Here is a 24131-nt window from a genome sequence, read left to right as displayed (position 1 = left end):
TCTGTTCCACTTAGACTTAGCAATTCTGCCACTGTTACTGGGTATTGCTAAAGTGCAGTAGTATGCAGCCTGCCAAAGACATCTGAGGAATTTCAGGATCTCAAAGAGAAAGGTTCACCTTGTCAGTGTTCTTCACACAGATTTGTCAGGGAAGAATGGGTGGTTGGGTATTGTCCTGATTTCAACTGGAATAGAGTTAACTTTCTTCCTAGGAGATGGTACAGTACTGTGTTTTGTCTTTAGTCTGAGAATAATGTTGCTACCTTGTGAATGTTTTAGCTGTTGCTCAGTAGCGCTTACTCTGACCAAGGACTTCTCAGTCTCATGCTCTGTCAGTGAGAAAGGGCACGAGAAGCCGGGAGGAAGCAGAGGCAGGACACCTGACCCAGACTGGCCAAAGGGGTATTCCATACCACAGCACGTCATGCCCAGTATATAAACTGGGAGGAGCTGGCCAGGAGGGGCTGATTGCTGCTTGGTGATAGGCTGGGCTTTGGTCAGATGGTATTGTGCATCACTTGTGTTTTTTGAGTTCTATTCCTCTCTCTTTTTTTTGTTATCACTCTTTTCATTATTATTATATTTTACTTTATTTCAAATATTAAACTGTTCTTATCTCATCCCAAGGGTTTTACCAGGGAGGGGGTGAAGAGGAAAGTGAGCAAGTGGTTGCATGGCTGCCAGCTAGGGTTAAACCATGACAGGTGTTCAAGAAAATGGGAAAATGGACCCAATATATGCTCCTCAAGCGGTTGAATCTGTTTTGTTCTGGGCTTTGACACAAGAACAATTATTTCTGATATTTATGGATATAGAACACATATGAAACTCAAGTTGGTGGTGTGCTCAACTTTATAACTTGGTTATTTCAGCAGCTGGTGTCTAGAGGGTGGCAGTGCAGTCAGTATGAATACTGACAGGCTTGTTTTTATTTTCAGTTACACATGGGAAGCAATTGATGCAGACAGACACGTGCTTTATAAAATAAACCTCTGTTATGGTGTTGAAGAGTGTGGAAGATCAAGTGCAGTCTGTGCATATGACATCAATGGGAAGACCTATCTGTCTGTAGGTAAGTAAACAAGTGTCTTTCCTCATAAGTAGTTCAGTCATGATAATGGATGGTCTTACAACTACTGCAAACTTTGATGTGTTAGCAAAGACTTACTTTTTTTCTTCTCAGAACAGTGTAAAATTTCTTTTCTGTTGCAGTTTTTCTGGAGATATAGGAAAATGTGATCTGATTGTAGATAATCACTTCACAGGACAGTGAAACTTACTATCTAGTTAACTGTAATCTAGTGTGAAACTATGCAAGTAGAAATAAATGTGTCTACGTGTGGCAGGATAGGCACTGTGCACAGCCTTGTTCGAAGCTTGATACTGAACACAGGATAAAGCTTGAGTTACAGTTCTAAACTGTACCACAACCTCTTTGTTCAGAGTCAGATTACTCTCTGCAATGCAATCTTTGAGTATTGCTAAGTTTCTGGGATGTCATGTTTAAGTTGTTTATACACAGAAAGGAAGTCAATTACATGCAGTACTCTGTTTCACTTTCACCTGTCAAATCTGGTGCCTGCTTCAGTAGTTCACACATGTCCTTGGTATTCGGAGGAGTGGTGGACTTCCTCATGCTGATCTAAATATGAAACTGACATATCCCTATACATGTGCTTGCACGTGATTTCATCAGTCAGAAGCATCTTGTGCTCTGAACAGCATTTGTGTGCTTATTTTCGTGGATGTTTGTCACTTTCAAGGTTGCTTCTGTGCTTCAGCTAATGAAACAACAATATATGAATACTGATGAAGCAGTTTTCTGATGGCTGTTAACGTCTAATATAATAAAGCAATAGCTTTCTAAAGAGCAGTATCTCTTCAGACTGCCTCTTAGTACCTGCAGATCTGAATTTAACATGCTTGCCAATCTTGCCTTCTATTGGCAGACAGCTCTTATGAGAAGCTGTGAGTCTTCAGTAAAAATGTCTGAGCAGATGCAGAACAGCTAGATGGCCTCCATTCTCCACACACATCTCCATTAACTGTAGAGATACTTTGGTTTGAGACTGTGGTCAATCAGTGCTTTTCAAACAAACTGCTAGTGTTGTGATCCAGGCTTATAAAATCAGTGTGTGCATGAATAAAAGTATATCTCAGTTTGTGGCTTCATGGGTTGTTTTTTTTTTTCTGTAGTGCAGTATATCCAAGCTCCAGAGTTTTCTGGGGTGACTGGTTAGATTACATTTGAGTTCAAACTGCAATTACATGTAGGAGCATCCTCTACTCTCAGGAGCGTGACATCTCAGACCACTTGATGTTGTTAGTGTGTCTTATTCCTAAAATGTTCTGCTGATGTGGGTCTTGGCTCATATTTTTGAGGCTTCAGTTGCCTGTGGATTAGAAAAGGAAGCAGCATCTGGACATCTGTTTTAACATGCTTTTTTGACAGAGACTGCAATGTGGCAGGTTGAGAGAGCTTGAGGAAGCCTGTTTTCCCTAGAAGCTTGTGTAGGTTGTGTTCCATGCTTCTTGTGGAAAGTGGAAAGGAGAACAGAGCTGGTTGATGACCGTGAGCAGTATCAGATATTCCACTGTATGCAACCTTGAGTGTTTTATTGCCTGCTATTGGGTGGAAAAGGATTTGGCAACAATCGTAACTAAGTCTTGCAAAGGCTGTTTGAACTGACTCTCAAGGGTTAAGCTGCAAATCCTGTTCAAGTGAGGTATGTTTTTAACCACGTTGCAGTAAATTTAGAAATCAAGGCAGTTCAGTTAACATTAGCATTGAATCTTCCTTTGTTTTGTTAGTCAAGTTATCTACGTTTTGTTCTTGTTCATGGTTAGTCTGAGACTTAGTGATGCGTACCATACTTCATGATGCCGGTAGTTGCGCTGGAGCTTTGGCACCGTCACGCTGAGTTGAGATCATGTGAATTGGTTGTCAAGTTTCTTGCTTGTCTGAAAAAAAAAAGATGACTCTCTGATCCATGTCTAGGCAGTAGACTCCCAGTGTAGATTCCAGTTACCTGGAACAGCTGAGCCACGTACCTGTCCTCAAGCAATCTAGCTAATGTGAGATTACTTGTGAGCTGAGTGCAGCTGAAGGGCTTTGATGTGGAGTAAGGCAATTTGCCAGCTGATAAACTTTGCTAAGTTGGGAGCATTCTTCAAATACTGGCTTAATCATATCTCTTCTTCATTCTTTCAGGGAGAACATTTCACTGCAAACAATGGTTTTGTTTTTAAATATCAGCTATACAAGGGGTGACAGCTGTAGGATTGGTTCTGTTTGTTGCTCCCAGCTTTGACAGGGGCTAAAGCCATATGCTGTGACAGTAGTCAGTCTATATCCATGGCAAGCCTTGTGGCTAACATTAGCTGAGTGTCAGTGTGGCATACCAGGGTTGGCGTTGAGACCCCAAAGGCCTTTCTTATAAAAAGCTCTTCAGCTTTAACTAGTTGGTAACAGTTTTCTGATGGAGCCCCTTAGCTGTTGTTCCTAAGGCAGTGACTAGTTTGTAGTGGCACCTCTTGCTGGGCTTCTTAAGATTCAAAGTGTTTGCTAAAAAACTTTGAGAGAGTTTGTGTGATTAGAGATGTCAAACACTATCTTAATTTGTATCTAGTCTTCCAAATCTCAAGAACTGCAAGGGAGGTCTTCAGCTGTACTCTGTTCACAGACTGTCTTCAGGTGGGCTCCTATGTCTTGTGCTGCTCAGTGCTTGAAATTGGAGCCTGTCTGTTGAGCTTCTTTGGAGGCACTGTATTATGATGACTTCCCTCTTTTTTGTTTTTGTTTTTTTTTTTTTTTTAATAAACCATAGGTGACTTAGACTTGCATAAAGTTTCTAAAACTCTTCTGGAACTCAACGCTACGGAACAGTGCTTGCAGCAAGGCAGTCAGCATCAGATTCAAAGCAACATTAACTTCCTATGTGGGAAGACACTGGTAAGTCTGAATATGTGTTCTTATCTTCAGTGGAAATGGCATGTACTTCTAACTTGCTTTTTAAGGAGAATGCTGTACTCATGGACATACTAATTACTGAGCTTCACAGTTGTCGTGAAGGAGAAAAAAATGACTGCTGTAGCTGAACCCAGGACAACAGTGTAAGGACAAGCCAGTTATATTTTAGTATCAAGTTAATGTCATGAACTACTGTGGCTTTCAAAATTCAGTCTTGGTAGAAAACAGTTGCAGATCTGCATCTTGGCTTTCATCACGGGTTCTTTTGGTCTTTAGTGTTTTTACAGGGATTGCACTCTAGTATTTTAATAGCATAATGTGGAGGAAAAAGTCAACAGTTTACAGGGTGCTGTAACAATGAGAGCTATTGTTTAATTGTTGGCTGTGCCCAAGCTGTGGACCTAGCATGGCTGTTTAATAGAACAGCATTGAAGAGAATGACTGACCTCTGCTATGGGTCAGCATAGCTGACAACAGTAAGCTTTAGGTTTTATCTGCACATCATTGATCTAACAGTGCTTACAGAAGTCCAGCTGGGCTTCTGGGGCAGTAGCTGTTTGTGAGAATCATAGAATCATAGAATAGTTAGGGTTGGAAAGGACCTTAAGGTCATCTAGTTCCAACCCCCCTGCCATGAGCAGGGACACCACACACTAAACTATATCTCCCTAGGCTCTGTCCAGCCTGGCCTTGAACACCTCCAGGGTTGGAGCATTCACAACTTCCTTGGGCAACCTATTCCAGTGCTCCACAAACCTCACTGTGAAGAATTTCTTCCTTTTATCTAACCTAAACTTCCCCTGTTTAAGTTTAAAGCCATTACTCCTTGTCCTACCACTAGAGTCCCTAATGAAGAGTCCCTCCCCAGCATCTGCTTGAAGTGTGAATGGAGATCCCCCAAAAGTTCCTATGGGCGTGTATGTATGCAGTTCACCTCCACGTGCTTTTGGAGTTACACCTTCCACACCTAAAGTGATACCACAGCTTGGTATTCTGTACAGATCATGATCAGTTTACATATTTCTGTACCAGAGATAAGTAGTTATTAGTGCTGTAGTTGGCACTGATCATGCTATTGCACACCCTCTCTTAGAAATGTAGCCAATTCAAACACAGTGCCAGTGCAGCAGAGCTTCCTGTTCTGTTTCTGCAGAAGACTCTTTAAATTATTGCTCAACTGTATAAAAGCAGATAGATCATAATTATCTTCAAACTTCTGCTACCTCGTATAGTTTTATCGCCTATTCTTTATGTGACAGTAGAAGGATTGTAGATGGACTCTTCATTAGGGACTCTAGTGGTAGGACAGGGGGTAATGGCTTTAAACTTAAACAGGGGACCTTTAGGTTAGATATAAGGGAGAAGTTCTTCACAGTGAGGGTGGTGAGGCACTGGAATAGGTTGCCCAAGGAAGTTGTGAATGCTCCAACCCTGGAGGAGTTTAAGGCCAGGCTGGACAGAGCCTTGGGCAACATAGCGTGTGGTGTCCCTGCTCATGGCTATGATTCTATGATTCTATGATTTTGTTATACTTTTATGGCAGGTTAAACAGGGAGGGAATCAGTTTAAATATGCTGTAGTGCTTTTAGCTGAGGTGGTGGAGGGAGAGTGGAAAAATCTGTTTGTTGTCTTCATGTAAGTAGAGACATTTACTAACACTTCTAGCCCTGAACCGTGGTAGAACCTCCATCTTGGAAAAGAGAGAGGTGTGTGTAACATGAGCCTATAAAAAATAAGTAGCTGAGGTCAGAGTTACTCTTTCTGTGTAGTAGACGAGACTGCTAATCAGTCTTCTCTGCAGGCAGTGAAGAGGTAAACCATGCATTGCCTTGCTCTTCACCAGTTTATACATGTTTGTATTAGTGTTTTCCTTTCTAGTTACTAGATGTGGCTGGTGCTTCTGCCAATATCAGTTGGCATAGTGAGCGCTTTCCTAAAAGATGTAGTACAATTACTGCATATTAGGGGTGACACATGTTAATTTGAGAATTGGAGCATATGCAGACTGAGAAGGATTTGGCACACTGCATCTTCCTGAGTTTACCAACAAACTGTTTCTTAACAAGTGCTACTAAGAAACTCTATGCCCTTGTTCTTTTGACGTGCTGTGTTCTGTTTTTCTTAATCACTTGAATGAAGTTCTTTCTGTCTACAGTTGTAAAATAAAACTGAAGTTTGTTTTCAAAATAATTATTTCTTTCTCCTTTAAATAGGGCACGCCTGAATTTGTAACAGCAACAGACTGTGTGCACTATTTTGAATGGAGGACCTCAGTGGCTTGCAAGAAAGACTTGTTTAAACCTGTGAAAGAGGTAATCTATGTACTGTCCACACAGGAGTTTATCTTCTGCCCATTTTGTTCTAACCATCTGCCCCCACCCCCGAGGAATTCCAACAACCTCCATAAAGCTAACGTTTTTGTAAGCATATAAAGCATCTGTTGAAGTTGGTGGAGCTGAGAATTTTAAGTAACTCTTCAACCTCTTTTTTGATTTGGGTGGTTGTTTATAGTAAAACTCTATTCTAAAAGATAGAGCAGAACAGTCTAACTTTGGATGCCTCATTTTAGTCAACATATCTAGATTTAATATTTGAGCTTCCAGAAGAAAAACCTTTTCCACGTATTAACTTAGCCCTATATATGCCTGTTCATAACTTCTCCTTACTTATGTAGCAAGGATTGCAAGTAATATTTTTGTTGTTGTTCTAGGTTCCTTGCTATGTGTTTGATGAAGATTTGAAGAAACATGACTTGAATCCTCTCATCCAAGTTCCAGGACACTACTTGGTGGATGACTCCGATGACGATTCCTTATTCATAAACATCTGCAGGGACTTAGGTATGAATGCTTGATTGTGTCACCTGTTGGAGTATACATTTTTAGTAGTGTGGTTCTTTTCCAGTGCCTCAGTTGAGTTTCTCATGTGATCAGAGCTCAGTATTTTAGGACTTGCACTATTGTTTCAAGCTACTTTTGATGATTTGAAGGCTGCTCTCTGTTAAGCCGAGTTTTATTCTCTGACTACTGAGGTGTTCAGAGACGGGCAAGTACTCTTAGAAAAGCTGGCATAAGCGGGGCTGAGTGGGAGAGCTCAGCTTGTCTTGTAGCTGCTTCTATTTGCTGCCAAATAGGACCAAGATGGTTTATAGCACTTCATGTGCTCTACATTTAATACATTGAGTTCCAATTCAGACTGTTGCTTAGTTTGAGGTAAATGTCTTGATGTATCTAAAATAGTGTTTAGGTGCTTGGGTGAGTAATGGTGCATAGCTAGCGCTTTCATGTCAGTTGGGAGATTATATATGTAAGGAATTAAACCACTAAAATCACTCATTTGAAACTTGCTGAAAAGACTAGTTTAGCTGTATACATCCTGCTGTGGTTTTCACTCTGCAGTTAAATATGTATTTTATGTCCCTATTAAGGGTTTAATGCTTCCAGTTTTAGTGGCAGGTCTATTCTTTTAAAAATCCCTCTACTCTGAAACTTGTTGCTGGCAGCTTTGAATGAGATGGTTTACAAGAAACAAAGGAGGGGGGAAAAACAACTTCCTTGTGAGAAGGGTTACTCATCACTGGGTATAATTTTGGTGTTGGGGAAGAAACAAAATACTTGGCATGCTTTAGAAGTTCTCAAAGCCCTGTGCATCCAGCAGCTGTACTAGCAACTAGTAACTAGCTGCAGCTACTTTGGCAGGAAGAATGAATTTGCTGTCCAAAAATGGGGCAGCAAACACAAGCACTTCAGGTTTTGTCTTGTCAGTTTCATATTTTAATGTAACCTGTTTGAAAGGTATTTTTAGAAAAAGGTAAAGCAATGAATGGTGAGCCACAGGTAAAATGGCAAGATACTTCAGGTAGAGCAGGGTTTAGAAACTGAGTCCTATGTACTCTTTTCTATATTCTGTAACAGGAAGGTCAGGTGAAGAAACCAGAAACTGCCCTGCTGGCAGTGCTGCCTGCTTGTTACATGAAGGTCAGGTGTATGATGTTGGCCATCCAAAGGAACAGCTGAAACTTCATGACAAAGACAGGTATGTAATTTTTGTGGTGATGCTTCTGGGAACACTTGTCAGTCATCTGGGTTGGGAAAAGCAGTCGCTGTAACAGATGAGTCTTCTTACAGTTAACATGAATACCACTTCCATATTGAAGCATTGGCAGAAAAAATCTTCAAATATTGGCAGGGCAAAGTCTTTTTCAGGAGTCCTGTTGTACTGCCATAACAGAGCAAATTTTCTTCTTCGTTGAGAGACTCGTCTTTACAGAACTGCAAAACTCTTAGAAGTGAGAGATAGTTGCTGCTCTCTGCTCACAAGCAGAAGGCTGAGATTTGACCGCATCTGCCTGCTGTCTAAGGGCCCATAGTGTAAATGCATTTGGCCTCTGTGGGTTGATGTGCTGCATTTGGCTCAGCCTATTACCCAGAAGTACTTCGGAAGTTGAGAATAAGGATGGATGTGTTCCTTCTGTATTTTTGTGCTGATGAGTTCTTAATAGAAGAAATAGGTAAGCAATGCAATTGTTCCTAGTGGTGGCAGAGCTGGGACTGGGAAAAACTGTTTCCTTGATGCCTGTTGCCTCTGTTCTGTTTGCAGCCTTTTGTGCTGGAAGTGTAGCTTGAAAGAAAACCAGCCAAACAAAAAACCACCAACACCCCACCACCCCCCCCAACAACCCAGGGTGGCTCAGGGGCTTACTGAATATGCTGATCTTTCTGAGCTTCAGGTCATCTGAGCCTGCTTGCCTTGTCTGTAGGGTCAATAGAACCTGTTGATTTCTGTTGTACTCTGTCTCAGATGCAAGCTGAAGAAAACAAGCAGAATAAACCAGGTTAATAACAGGGAGGGTGAAGGTTCTGGCCTGTCAGATAAGGTGGAGGGTTTTCTTTTTGGTTTGTAAATGAAGTTTAGTTCTTCCTCCTGGCCTTTCCCCCAGCATGAAACAAATGGCTGAGGTGTTCTGTACCAAGGCAGAAGCTTATATCTGATGAAGCACAAGCTTGTTCTCGTATTAAAGTGGAACAAGTACTCTGTAGAAGTGCTTAGCAAGCACTTTATCTTATCTCTGTTAGGGTCGAACAGCTCTTAACTGCTTGAGGAAAACTCACTGTACATGCTCAGACTAGAGTGGCCTGAGAAGGGAGTAAGGGGATTGTGTATATCTGTGTCCTAAAGGTATAGAGAGGCCAGTTAGAGGTATAGCTAGCCTGTTACCCTTCTATGAGTCTTGTGCCTGTTAGGCTACATAGAACAGTAATGCTTAGTTGTGTTGGTCTCCTAGTTCACCCATCCCAAGCCATCATGTCATTTGTCTCTCCCTGTCAGGTAGTTATCGTGTTTCATTCTCCAGCTCCTGCTTCCTTGATTTGTCCCAGTTGCCTTGCTCCTGTCAATTTGCTAATGAGTTTGTCTTAATTCTGGGGGCAGAGGTGGTATAGAAATGTGGTAAACACAAATGGTTATTACTTCCAAAAGTTACAAGACTGTTTATCACATCTGATCTCCAGCAGTTTGGGAACAAAGCTGGGAGTATTCTTGTAATTATCAGCCAAGTTCTTGTTACAGTATGGGTTACGAGGCATTCAGCAGCCTTAACTGGAGTGCAAGAAGATGCTGTAGTAAGTAATTTTGCTGTGACTGTTTTAATCTTTATTTTGGTTAACTGTAAGATTAAAGGAATAAAGACCTCCATAAAAATTGCTTTCAAGAGCAGGACTACTTCGATATATTCTGCCTGGGTATCCAGCAAAGAGTGAATGTTCTTTCAAGAACATTCTTTTTCTGTACAGTGCACAGCATCTGATTTGTATTTTTGGTTTGCCATTTTCTATTTCTAGGCTGGTATTGAGTTATGAGAAAATATATAGTGATGAAGAAAAGCCACACTTCTGCCTAGGCCATAACCCAGCAGTGACGATCACTTTTGTTTGCCCATCAAAGAGGGGAGAAGAGGTAACTTTACTGTTTTAGTTTGTGTTAAATGGTTGGTCTTTAACTTTTGTGTGCATTATCTTTCATTTTTATTCAGGGCTGAAGAGAATAGAAATTCAGCCATGAAGGGTGTGAGATCCTAAATATACTCTTCAAAAACGCTTCTAGAACTTCAGAAATAATAACTTTAATAGTATTTCCCCAGGGATGTGTTCTTTCTTGTTTTGGTGAATTTGGCTGCCCTTTTCTGGGTTCAAAGCTGTCCTCTGAGAATAGGACAGAGTTAGTATAGTGTTAATCGCTAGCACAGAGGTTTGCTAGCTAATGAGCACTCTTCCATCATCACTCAGGCTGGTTTCTTCATTAATCTGGCCTTTCTGAGGAAAAAAAAATAGCTAATAGGTGTTGCATGACAGAAGCCTGTCACTGACTAAGCAGGCTCCTGAACTCCTTTTAACTTAAATTAAAATCTTTAGTGTTAAGCAGCAGGTCAGTTTTACAGGACAAGGTTTTAGCCTAGTTTGAATGCTGTATGATGGTCACTCTCTGATGCTGGATAATCTCAGCAACCCACACTTCTTGAATTGGACCAGAGAGGTTATTGCTAATGCTCTGCTATTTCATATCGTAGTGTTTCTGGTTGCAGGTTAGTGACTCTTGTCTGGCTAGTTTTCAGTTTTAACGTATTGTCCGTAATCTGACCTAGATAGATACTATACTTCACCGTATTTGCTGCAGAAACAAACATAGGCCTTTCTCTGATACCACTTTGCAATTCCTCACTGCAATTATGCACGCTCACAGTAAGAGTAGTATTAATAATGTTTCTTGTGCCTGGAACTTACCTGGTACTTTTATGTGTATCTGCCTGTTGTTTTAGGTGGGTGGCAGAAATACAGAATTACGTGACAAAGTTGATTTCTAAATCTTTCATTTAAAAGTGAGGAAAACCAAGATTACCCCTTCTACCAAAGGTGCAAAAAAAATTCACTACAGAAAACATCTGCCAGAAGTGTTGGCTAAAGGATTCCCAATTGTTGTTCAGTCTTGATTTGGACTGAGGGAATCGAAGCTGCTAAACCACTAGTGTCTAAGAGGCTGCTTTTCCTTCAGAGAACAGTTGATCTCTGCTCTCTTCTTTGAGGACTCCTCAGAGGCAAACACTAATTCAAGCTGTGCTTAGCAATTTGGGATCACATATCTCTGCTTTTGTCAACATGTTAAAAAAAAAAAGTGCTTTTTAAAGTACTGTTACTTCTGCTGTCCTTCTGCTAATGCCTGATACTTTACCTTAATAGTTTGCCACATGATTAGTAAGAGCTGTTTTATTTCTTCTCAACACCTGTTTCTGAAAGGCTACAGACAATGTTTGCACCTCTTAAGCAAATTACAGATTAAATTAGTCATTACTGACTCTAGAGGAATGTGATACTGTTGCCTTAAAGATTATATTTCAAAAAAGTCTCTACTTTGTAATTTAAGTTCTGTTCACTTCTGTATCAGAGTGCAGGTCCCAAACTCACAGCAAAAACAAATTGCCGGTATGAAATTGAGTGGGTTACTGAGTATGCCTGTCACAGGGATTACCTGGAGAGTAAGAACTGTCTTCTGACTAATGAGCAACATGATGTCTCCATTGATTTACAACCACTTACTCAGCTTCCAGGTGAGCTCACTATTTTTGTGGGTTTTTTTGTGCTGGAGTTACTAGCCAGTTTTCTGGTTCCATATTTGGAGATGGGAAAAATGTCCTCTGTAGATACTTGGGTTTTTACATCTGTTCTGCTGTGTATTAGAACACTTTTCCTTTTGTTATTCGTTCAGATTATGTCACGCCATATTTAGCCAAAGATGACAAAGGGGAGTATTACTATTACTTGAATGTATGTGGGAGAACCACTGCAGGTAGCTGCAAGGACAGCACGGGATACACTTCATCTTGCCAAGTAAAATCTTTGAATAACCAGCAAAAAGTGGCAGGAAGATTTCAGAACCAAACCCTAAGGTGTGTATAAAGGCTCTTTAGCCCTGCTAACTGGTCTGATTGGTTGATCTTTGTTTCTTTCTTTGATGCCCTTATTTGTTATGTAAGCAATATTTGACACAAAATACAAGTGTTTTTGCTCAGTTATTTATAGGCAAACTTTAACAGTACACCAGGGTAGCATTAGTAAATGAAGGAGCAGATGAGATTGGTAAGTGCTGTTGCCTGGACAGGGAAGAAAGTTGCAATGACTTTGGTGTCAGAACCGCAGATTGTGCTGTGCTGCTTCTTCTTGCCCACCTTGAGTTTTGCATGTAAAATGGCATCGGGATCAAATGTTTTAGAAGCTGTCCTCAACAAGAGGGCATTTCTGCATTAATCACATACAAGACTAATGAGGTCCAGGATTTTGTGGTATTTCTTAAAAATTATTTTTTACTAAGAAACTCAGGATTCCTAAGTGGCATATGGGGATAATAGTTTGTGTGAGATTGCAAAGAAGAGATTATTCACCTAGATATGATCTACATCCTGTTTGTAAGCACATGACCAGACTTACTGGAGTATCTTTCAGGAAGTATGACTTTGTTCACCTGCAAAAAGAGCTATGCAATAAACTAATGGGAACAGATACTCCGCTACAGAGTAGCTATAAAGCATGCTTTAAATGCTATAGAAATTCATTAAAATAACGGGAAAAATCAGTGACTGCAAGCCTTTGTTGCAGTAGAAATGTCAGTATTAATGTTGAACAAGCATTTGTTTTACCTTTGAAAGAGACAATTAATAAACAAATAGGAGTGTGGCTTCTGTCATGTAAAGAACACTGTATGATTGTGTCTGATACCATGTTTCTATCTAAAACTGACTTTTTACCCAGATACTCTGATGGGGATCTCACTCTAATTTATCCGAATGGGGATCCATGTAGTTCCGGCTTTCAGAGAATGACAGTCATAAACTTTGAGTGCAATGAAACAGCAGGTGAGTTTAAGAAGCTGTGATGACTCTGCTCAGGGTTTGATACTGTGTTTGCTAGTTACACCTTCTGTTCAAAGGAATGCATGCTTTGAGCCGCAGCCAACACAAGGAATAAATATTGTTAGAGTAAGCACTAGTTTCTGTGGCTGGCAGGATTGTTTGTGCTGCTATTCTGAATTTAGACTGATCAAGAATATTAAAGTATAAAAAAAAGACTCATTTCTTAAACAACAGTAAAAAAACCTGAAAAACCAAACAAACCACAACCACAAGTCCTGTGCAGCAAAAGGATTTTTATCCTCCTTGCTCATTGCTAGTTCTGAAGTCTCCTTGCTTTTCTCCCCTTCCCTCTCTGGAAGCCTAACATCTGTTTATCCATCTTCAATGTTAAGGTAATGATGGTAGAGGAACTCCAGTATTTACTGGTGAAGTGGACTGCACCTATTTTTTCACTTGGGATACGAAATACGCATGTGTTAAAGAGAAAGAAGATCTGCTTTGCAGAGTTACTGATAAGAGAAAGCACTATGACTTGTCGCCTCTGATCCGCAGTTCAGGTATAGCAGTGAAAACTAGTTTTCAGTTCCTTTTGTCCTGAGCTTATATGCCATCTCTAGTGAAATCCTTTAGTTGGACATTAATCAGCTTTTGCTCTTCTTAGTAAATATCTGGGGTACTAGTGTTTACTTCCTTTGTCCCAAAAGAAGGGAGTGCCTTATGAAAGTAGTTATACCCATGACTGCCTTGGTTGCTGTCGTCCTAAGTGGTGTGGTTTTAAATGTGGTGTGTGTTTTTTGGTTTTGGGAGTGGTGTTTTTGTGGATTTTTTTTTTTTGTCTTTTTGTTTGGTTGTTTTGTTTTGTTTTGTTTTTTGTTTTATTTCTCTAAAAGGCATTTTGGCATGGGGGAGAGGAGGCTACAACAACTAAACCATATGACTTGTTCTTAATGACCCTGTGTATTTCAGAGTTAGCCCAGAACTGGGAAGCTGTGGACAGTAGCTTTTCGGAGATAGAAAGAAAGCATTATTATATCAATGTCTGCCATAAAGTGTTAAAGAGAGGTGGAGCTTCCAGCTGTCAAGATGCTGCTGCTATTTGTTCTGTAGGTGAGTCTTTTTGTGTGTGGTGTGTTTGGGTGTTTTTTTTGGTTGTGTTTAGGTTTTGGCTTGTTTATGGGGTTTTGTGGGGTTTTTTTTTTTGTTTTTTTTTTTGCTTAGCACTTCCTCTGCAAATGGAAGGCTGCCCTGAATGCCTTCAGTTCTTTGAGGAAACAGAAGTTAGGAGCATGAAGAAATGCTGCAAGTAGCCTTTTCTAACTAAAGAACTCCAGTCTTTGTAGTGTGGTTTTGGTGAGGTAGAACCAAACTCCTAATTATATGCTTTCTTAAGATTCCACATTTGATTAGTCAGTACTTCACTTTTTTCCAGGGAAACAAAAGTGACATATTTGTTGTCTTTACAGATAAACAAAACAAGAGTAAGAATCTTGGAACATTTTTATCTTCTCCTAAAAAGGTTGGAGAAAATATTCAACTTACCTATTCAAATGGAGACAGCTGTGGTGGTAACAAAAAAATCAAAACTGTCATCACTCTAATTTGCAGACCAGGTGAGAATATCCACACCGTGTTCTCTGATCCAGTTTAAAACTGGAGGTTATTAAATATGCTCAGGCGTGAATGTTAAATATTGGCATGTGCCTTTGTCTTTTATTTCCTTCTGTGCAAAAGCTGAAACACTGCAGTTTGTTAACTAGGATGATAACAATGTAATTGTAGGTATTTAGCTAGTTCACCTTTTATACAAGTACTCCTTAAAGACCCGTGAGTGTAAGAGTCTTGAAATAAGAGTCTTCCAAACATGATGATAGTATGTTTAAAGCTCCACAAATACCTGGAAACTGTACAAAGCACTTTCTTTCCTAGATTGTCTTAACAGGAAAGACTAGTTCTGGACCAAGATCAGATACTTACTGAAAGAGAAGGTTAAAATATGTTTTGTGTCTAAACTGCTTGCAGCTTATGAAAACCAGAAGCATTTGCAGAAGCTGCTGTTGATATAATAGCCCACTAGTTTAACCATCTCCCAGGGAAACAGAAAACTTGAATTCCTCTACTTCAACCTGAAGAAGCTGCATCCTCCAATTGCGTTGGCTGTTAGGATCTGGTTATGTAGCTGTTAGAAAGCTAATAAAGCTGTTGCTTTGTAGCAAAACACCAGGTTTGTGTATCAAAGCAAGTTTTTTTTGAAGAGTGTGATAGTTCTCAGGAACAGACTGAGCAGTGCATCTTCACTTCTGGGCTACGCTTTTCTTCTGGGGAGGAGGATGCAAAGAATTTGTGCAAGGAATTTTTGGTTCCATTTAGTCCTAATTTTCAGAGGAGAGGTACTTTTACAGTCAACCTTGGTTTGCACTTGGGGGGTTAGTTTTTTTTTTTAGACTTAAATTCTTAGTTTCTTTTGGCAGCCTGCCTGTCTGTATGTGTAACACATTGCTCTTGTGATACCAGGTGATCTGGAAAGTGCTCCCATCTTGATATCTGAGGGTGAATGTTCATATGCATTTGATTGGTATACTGCTGCTGCATGTGTCCTGTCTAAAACTGAAGGAGATAACTGCCAAGTCTCTGATCCTCAGGCAGGTATGTGTTTAAGTTCAGCAAACTCAAAGGTCACAAGAGACAGAACTTCTGTCACAACACTTAGTCCTGTTGATGCACATACAAAGCAAGTTCAGCCTAGGTCTAAGCACCCATAACATTAGAGCACAGCAATTTTAAGCACATGTGTATGGAAGATCAGAACAGCACAAGCTTAATATTCCCCTAGTGAGTGTGGAGGAAAATAGGTGTAATGTGTATTTTACTGTAGTAAATCTCTATAAAAGAAAACACGTTTTTATTATGTCCATATTGCTTCTGGAACAATAATTACATGGAAGGAGACTTGCTTGTGAGTGGGGAGGTGAACCTGTGAGACATGTCAGGAAAAAAACTGAACTGATAAAGTTGATTCCTTCCCAATTAGGCTTCTCTTTTGATTTATCGCCTCTGGCCCAGAAAAATGGATATTATGTAGTTAATACTACAGAATACTCGTTTTACATAAACATCTGTGGCAGTGTGCCAGATGAGTTGTGCCACACAAAATCAGCAGCGTGCCAAGTAACACGAAGGTGAGTAACTCCAGTTCTGTTGTCTGTAATAGAAGGTCTCTTGTTACATGATATGTTGTCTGTGTGCAACAGTGAACAATTTGCATGTAAAGTAATTACTGTGCTGCCTGTAATAGATTCAGGTAATTTGCATGCAAGGTATTATTTGGTAGTGCAGTAATTTTGCTGCCAGCTATTTCAAATAGAGTGTACACACCTGTAATGTTGCTTTCAGGTAGCTTTTGATACTGAATGTGTCTGTTGCTCCCCCTTACGTTTCTCATAGGGACCGTAAGCTGTATGCAGCTGTATTAAGCCAATTTACAATTTGGATTCAAGGTCAACTAGAATCCAAGAGCTGGCTTAGAGTCACTGCTGTGCTTGGGATGAGTAGTGACTGCCTTATGCAGAGGTGAAGCTCAGACCTTGGTTGCTGCACTGTATTTCCATTACTAAAAGTGCTGTGCAGTGTGTACAGTCCTATTGCATACTGCTACTCTGACAGCATCATTGCTGTTAACTTCTAGAGGCTATAAAACTTCTTCATCAGGCACTAGTGATAAGACAAAGGGCAATGGGTTCAAACTTAAACAGGGGAGATTTAGGTTAGATATAAGGAAGAAATCCTTTACTGCAATTCTTTACTGCAAGGCTGGTGAGGCACTGGAACAGGCTGCCCAAAGAAGCAGTAAATGCTCCATCCCTGGCAGTGTTCAAGGCCAGGTTGGATGGGGTTTTGAGCAACCTGGTTTAGTGGAAAGTGTCCTTGCCCATGGCAGGAGGGTTGGAACTAGGTGACCTTACGGTCCTTTTCAACCTTAACCATTCTATGATTCCATGTCTGAGATGGTATCTGTACACTTTAGATTCCAGGTCAGCCTGTAGCTAGAGACATGGTACAGTGCAAACACATACAGCTGTACTTGAGTTGGCTCTAGCTGAGTTACTCTCCAGCCAAGAAGAGTTCACTGCAGACACTAAAAATGTTCTTCAGGGGAAGGTGGTCATGCGTAGGTCTGATAGAGGCAGTGTTAAGTCAGAGTAAAGAAACCCTTCTGAACCAAGGCTGGTCCTGGGCTAAGGGCATGTGAAATCATTTTTCTTCCTTGAGTGAGATGACTTGCTGTTGTCCAGTGCTAGGTCTTCACTGTCCACATATATTTGTGTGGAACCAGTTTGCGCCCAGCATTACGGTGTCTGCAGTTTGAATTCTACTCTGGAGAATGATATTTTGATATTTCTGTTACTCTTCTGGAGAAAGGAGTGTTAAAGTTTTCTAGACATCAAAGCAAGGTACAACTTCATTTCCTTTCCAAAAGGATTCTGTTCATGTTTTAAATTTCCTTTTGGCAGCATTCTATTCACCCTAGCTCACTTATGTCTAGTCAACCTTATTTAAATCTTTTGTCTTACTATTGTGTCTTCTGTAAAAAAAAAAAAACCTTACCTGTGTCTTACAAGTAAGACATCTCTTAAAGACAGAATTAATTTTGCATTCTGTTCAGTCTCAAAGCTCACTTTTTCTTTTCTAGTAAGAGTCAGTTTTGGAGTCTTGGACTGCCAAGTTCCAAACTTTCATATTATGATGGTCTGATTCAGTTGACCTACAGAAATGGTACAGCATACAACAATGAGAAGAAAACACAGCGATCTACCCTTATAACTTTCCTGTGTGACCATCAGGCTGGAATAGGTCAGCCTGAATATCAGGTAAGAAGTTCTGTATGAAAAAGGGAAGGATCTCCATCCCAAAATCTTGACAATAATTGCTGCTAGGCTAGCACAAGCAGAGATTCATGGATAGAAATACCCAATGTCTATAAAGCGGGCTATGATGAATAATTATTTCTATTGGTATATCTGCCTCTTGTTGTAGCTATAAAGCTTGTCTTGATTACTGAACAGTAAGCTGTTCATCTGGATCTACGTTCTTACTTTGCCCTTCTCTAGTCTCTGGGCCATGTAATTACTAGTGCTTTTGATCATCTTGTGTATTTCTAGCTGAAAAAAACCAAACTGGCAGAGAAGTAGCAAGTGGTAGGACTGTGTACTGTAACAGAGCAGATGGCAGTTACATTGCTCTAGTTGATCTAGTTCTGTTATTTTTTGAAATCAGTATTTTTGGTGACACAGCAAAGGACAAGATCTATGACAAAACAGACCTACACAAATTGGTCTGAGAAGGTATGTTACAAAATTAAGAGGAATTAATAAGCGTAACACATAAAGGAATAGCCGTGAGTCACAAAGCGTTCTGTGTGGAAAGCCTCACTAACCTATTCTGTTGTTTTTTAGATAGAAGATAACTGTACCTACAACTTCAGGTGGTACACTGAATATGCTTGTCCTGAAATACCACTGGAATGTATCGTGACTGATCCCAACACCATGGACCAATATGACTTGTCAAGGTAGGAAAGTAACATACGCAGTGTAACTTGGCTATTCTAGTTCTATTCTATTCACTGGATGAAGTTGGGTTCCTGTGTAGAGAGCACTAGAAACTTCATCTGTTTAGATAATCCTAACTGCGAGTATGTTGAAATGAAGACAGTATTTTCCCCTAGTATATTGACTTGCCTCTAAAATGTAAGTTGACTTTTTGGGATGGTTTTGCTTAATACTTTGTCAACTGTCCTTTGCTTCCTCGCATAATGCTTTTTAATTGTAACGCTTAAAAATGAGTGTAAAAAGTTATTCTGAAATGCCTTTCAGTTGCTGTGTGTCTTGAGACTGACAAAGAAAGCTAGAAAGAATCGATGAAGAACGCACGTCCTTAGCGTAGAACTTTTTTCTTCCTCTTCAGCTTAGCAAAATCTGAGAAGAGAAGTGAAAACTGGTATGCCATGGATAATTCAAGCCCAAATGAGCGCAAGAAGTACTACATAAATGTCTGTCGACCACTGGTTGCTGTCCCAGGATGTGACCGGCGAGCATCTGTCTGTCAGATGGAATATCGGCGTGATCATGTGAGTAGCCTTTCCATCTCAGCTCAGAGCTGGTTTGCCAAGTGAGTGAGATTAAGGGATATGCAAGATAGGCACATACATTCTCTGTGTAAAATGGTATTCTGTGTATCTGTAACATTGGCATAATCATTGCAGAATGTTAGACCTCCTGTCCACCTTTTCAAAGACCAAAGCTTTAACTTTTACAAGTGTACCAATGTCGTGTTCGACGTGCATGATTCTTTGTCCTATATTGTAGAGGCAGACCAACTGCGTCTCTTCTGTGTAAACTGCTGTAGCCTTGGAGACTGCTAGCATTGCTTTAAGAACAGGTCACTCCCCTGGACATTCTTTCTTGCTTCTGTTTGTTTTTTTTCCTTAGATTGTACTGTGAAAGAAATGTGTTTAAACATTCTTTGTCAGCCCCTGCCTTTGAGCTCTTTGGCTTTGGGTAGTAGACTAGGCAGATGTTACCAACTGGGGGAAAAAAAAAAAGGTGGTGTCTGCAGGCTTCTACTTCTATATTTCTTTGAAGTGTAACAATTTATTATGGGCCTGTTTATGTTGACAGGCTGACTGGACATTTTGCCCAAGGTCTGGCTTCAGTGCTACTTAAAGATGAAGAGAAAAGTTAACTAGAGGCTCACCAATCTGTCCTAATTCCTTCTGTAAAACAGAGAGAACACCTTCCCTCCATATTGTTGAAGAGGGTATCTGTACATTGCCATCATGGCACTTGAGCTAAATACTCGTAGTTCCCTGTGCTTGTGTTAGTCTTTGTTGTGTAAGGTTACTTTACATGTGGAGACAGACTAGGGCTTCATTAGTTCATTGCTGAAGATATTGGAGTAAAAAGTAATTATATTGCATTAACTTAAAAGCAGAGTTGTTTTTAAAAAAGAAAAAGTAGAAGGCTTTGTGGGTATAGCTGGTTTGGAGGTGTATTCCTCTGTTTGTTGCTATTGCTAACTTAAAATAGTTTCTTAAAAATAGGGAACACCAGTTATCTTGCAGAAGTGAAATTAATTTGGACCTTGGTAGTAGCACCTACTGTTGTAGCACTTGGTTTCTGCTAGTGCTTTTTAGGCTTTGCTAAACATGGCAAATCCCAAAAGTCAATTTTAAGAATGCCTGAAGGCTTCCACATAAAATGTTTTAAAGGCCTCTACAAATTAAATCCTACTTACTGTGCGTGAGGCATAAGCCTCCCTAAATTCTTAAGCTGGATAGCTGGTGAGATGAGGATGGCTGTTGGTGAGGCACTACAGGCACCTTATTGTATTAAAAATAAAAACAAAAAAAAACAAACCATGCCTGCTTGTGGGACTTGTCTGTTAAATATGTGAAACTTAAGTACAGAATGGGGCAGAAATGCAGGGGGATGTCTACACTTCTGTTATCTTCAAAACACTCAACCTTCTGTATACAAGATTACTGTGGTAGGTATTTTCTTCTTTTTGACTGTATCTGTAACTCTTCACTTGAGTTTAAAATTGCTGACATACTTTTCTTTATTTCTAGGGTTCTTACTCTGAAGTCACCTCTATCAGTAATCTTGGTGTTGCCAGCAAAGAACTAGTGGTTGAAAGACCCGGGCACATTTTTCTAACCTATGCAAATGGCTCTGTGTGCATTGATGCTGATCAAAAGAAAACTACTTATACCACCACCATCCACTTTATCTGTTCCAGGGGCACTCTTGTAAGAACAAATTATCTTTTTATTTATTGCTTCATCATAGCAGGTTTTCCGTCATATAATTTGAAACTACATGAAGATATGTAGTGCCTTCATGACAAGGGAGACTTCTTGAGGGCTTGAAATAGAGATGTAAAACTAAAGCTGATTTAGATGCTGAAGGAGCATGTGTCTCAGACTGCTTATTTTATCATAAGCAAGAACTGGTTAAAAAATAACAGCCCCAGTAGGCAAGGGTGTTTCAGACTGGTCTAATTAGGATGAAAAATACATGGGGACTTAAGACTGAGGAGTTATATGTGCAAATAGTGCAGACCATCTTAAGAGGAAGAATATTGTAAAGTGTGTCTTCAGGCTTAGGTTCGGCATCCTCTGAAGCTTGTTGATTCTAGAGGGGTTCTTCAATCTGTAAAGCTTTTGCTAATAAAACTCCACATACTGAAGTTTAGGTTGAGGAGGTTGTTAGACACACTGTCCACCCCCCACCCACCATTGCTGGATTGTGAATCTTCAGGTCTTGCTCCCCTCACTCAGATTAACTTCAGCACAAATCTGTGATTTGGAGCAGTTATGAACTGTTTTGCCTGAAAAAAATGAAATGAAGTGTGTATAATTCATACTTCTGTTACCTTGTTACTTCAGCTAGCAGAGTTCTGTGTTGCTTGGTATTTATTTTATTTTTTTATATAGTGGATATGCATTATACCCCAGATATCTTCAAAGCTTAGACTGAAGCAAGGTCTGATTAGGCATGCTGAGATTCAGTACTGAATTTGATATGAATATTTGGATGCCAGATTCAGTTCTCTGCTAAAGCTTGATGTGTTTACCTAGACAGTTTTCAGTGGTGACCTTCAAAATAAATAGGAGAGAGGGAAGCAGGGTAGGAATTGTGTCCATTTAGCAGTATTTTAGAAGAACCTGACAGTTTCTCATAAAGTGCAGTCTCAGACATGAGAAGGTGTTGCCTACTATACTTATCCTGGTCTTCTTTCTGCAATCTTTTTCCAGAGTAGCAGCCCACGGTTTATAGCCATTCAGGAATGTGTGGTCACGTTCTTATGGGAAACCGAGGCTGCTTGTCCAATCAAGAAAACAAAAGATGATTCTCAGGTGAGAAAGGGGAACATGATTGTATTCATAGTCTCAACATACTGTTTTTTTTTTTTTCTCTAGCACTGCTGGTTGCAGTGTTTAAATCACTCTTGGAGAAAGCTAACTACAGTGAAGTCTGAAGTTGATCATGATGGAGATGGAAGTGGTATCTTACTGCCACCTTCTTGGAGTGTTCCTGAAAAGTGTAACTTCTGACCAAAGTATTCAAGTGCTCTCTCTTGAGAACAGCTTACTTACTGTGGTACTGAATGTTTCATTTCCTCACCAGGTTACTCATAAAACTGAGTTTATATTTAAAGACGTATGTTGTCCTTACTGTGTACAAATGATCAGCAAATGAGGCTACTCAGTTGCTTCTACTTTACAGATCTCAACATAAATACGTTAGTGTGAAAACAACACTCAGTTAGATTTCATTGCTCGTAGCTAACCTGATAGATGTCATCTGCTAAATTACACTTTGATATGTTGGTATGTGGCTGATGTCAATGGACAACTGTGCAGTGAAGTGTGAATGAAGTATTGCTACTGCCAGCACTGTATTCTGGTTGTCCACATTAAGTTGCTGATTGGTATGCAGGTTAGGAATATGTGTAAAGCACTACTTTGTCTGTTTAAACAAGCTAGAGGTAGAACTTAAACAGAATAAATACAGAAAGAGAAAATAATGCTATTGCATCTTTTTTCAGTCCTGCTCTGTGCGAGATCCAAACACTGGCTTTCTGTTCAATCTGCAGCCATTAGCTTCTGAAAAAGGCTATATGGTTACTGGCATTGGGAAGACGTTCATGGTAAGGATTCAGACTGTACAATCTGTTGCCTATGGATGCTGTTGTGTTTTTCCAGTCTTGCTTATTGAGCAAGTGGAGTTTTGACTAGGTCCTTATAAAATTTGAGTACTGTGCTTGAGGAGGGGGGAATGGAAGATAAATCGTCTTAGATGGTCTAGAAGTATCAAACTTCTTGTTCTTAGCAAACATAAGGGTAGCTATACTTTCCAGGCTATGCATGGTTTTCCACTTATGGACTCTGTGACATAATACCATTTTATCTGCTGGTGCTGAAGAAATGGGCAGTGGAAGCCTAGAAAATTATTTAATCTGTCCATATCAGTGTCCTTAATGCAATCTGCATATATCAGTAGTCCTGGGTTGTCCACAGATACTACCATGCTGTTTTTTCAGTCTAAGAATAAACTTGCTAAACCACAGCCTGTACTTCTAGTGGGGAGAATTTGTGGACCCAGTAAACTGAAGATTAAGGATATTGTTCCTGTGTTACAGTTGATAGTCTTGCAGTCTAGACATGACAGACATTTTGTGCTGTTTGAAATAGTTCTTGACAAGTGATGTAGAAATGGCTGATCTTTCTGATGCAGTTAATACTGTGTATACCCACATGTTTCAAAATTCCTAGCTAAACATTTGTGGACCCATGCCAGATTGTGGTGAAATCAATGGCAAAATAGCTGCTGGATGTGAAGCAGAAAATCTGACATCAGTGAGGCTGGTGGAATTGGACAAAACCCTGTATCTGTCTGGTGAAGGGTTTCTAACTCTTACTTACAGAGGTCTTCTTCATATGCAATCAGGTGAGTTCAGGAGACATGCAGTGGAAATGGATGCTGATGCTGTGCAAGTTCTGTGAATGGTCTTCATTCCTTCCTTTGTTCATGTACTAAAATCTACTCGGCTTGGTGTTAGTCACTTAAACAAGCTAGTTCATATGGAAATTTTAGGAAGAAATCAAATCATGCAGAATGGTAATGGTTCAGTTTTCAGTAATATATGTGCATTTCAAAACTCCTGGAAAGAGAACAAATACAGTATATGATTTTTCTTATGGTAATATTTATTATTTTCCCAGTTGTATCATTTTTGTACATAATGGGAAACAAGTGATTGAGCTCTCATGTACTTTGCTTTAAGAGCTTTTAAAAAAATTCTGATGGCAAATACTACTCCCTCCCCCCATAATTCTACCATTTCTTGTGAGCTGTGGAAAGGAGGATGAAACATAACTTAAATTATGCTGCTTAAATAGTATCAGTATTATTTGTTCTGTAGTCATTACACTGAACTTCTTACAAACAAACAAAGCCCCCAAAGCTTTGCTGTGTGTGATATAATTTAGAGGTTGCTGGTACAGCTGACTTGATGTTTTACAGATTTGCAGTTTCTGCAAGTATGTCAAAGACCTAGGAAGCACAATTTAGTGAAAGTAATTATGCTCTTGAAATGTGTCAAGGCATTCTGTCTCCCATTTGGAGAGACAGTTGTGGCTGCTAGGCAATTTAGCACAGGTCTCCAAAGAAGGCTTGTGTATTTACAGTTAAAAACTCATAA

The 24131-nt window shown here is 39.9% G+C and overlaps 1 protein-coding gene across 1 annotated transcript in view; it reads left to right on the top strand.

The window, feature by feature from the left end:
- Positions 1-938: 938 nt before the first annotated feature.
- Positions 939-24131, top strand: part of IGF2R (insulin-like growth factor 2 receptor) — a gene marked incomplete at its 5' end in the record, with an annotated part of 48371 nt that continues 25178 nt past the window's right edge. Inside the window, 21 exon segments of the mRNA XM_010024843.1 lie at positions 939-1072; positions 3828-3952; positions 6184-6282; positions 6681-6810; positions 7885-8005; positions 9811-9925; positions 11408-11570; positions 11729-11909; positions 12769-12872; positions 13262-13426; positions 13836-13976; positions 14333-14479; positions 15381-15512; positions 15898-16045; positions 17557-17734; positions 18320-18435; positions 18831-18993; positions 20494-20673; positions 21682-21783; positions 22476-22577; positions 23203-23377. Coding sequence (XP_010023145.1) covers positions 939-1072; positions 3828-3952; positions 6184-6282; positions 6681-6810; positions 7885-8005; positions 9811-9925; positions 11408-11570; positions 11729-11909; positions 12769-12872; positions 13262-13426; positions 13836-13976; positions 14333-14479; positions 15381-15512; positions 15898-16045; positions 17557-17734; positions 18320-18435; positions 18831-18993; positions 20494-20673; positions 21682-21783; positions 22476-22577; positions 23203-23377 — 2921 coding nt within the window.

Source organism: Nestor notabilis, unplaced genomic scaffold (genome assembly GCF_000696875.1).
Source record: "Nestor notabilis isolate BGI_N333 unplaced genomic scaffold, ASM69687v1 scaffold8032, whole genome shotgun sequence".
NCBI lineage: Eukaryota > Metazoa > Chordata > Aves > Psittaciformes > Psittacidae > Nestor > Nestor notabilis.
Note: the sequence above shows the minus strand (reverse complement) of the source record. Positions and strands in the feature narration are given on the sequence as shown.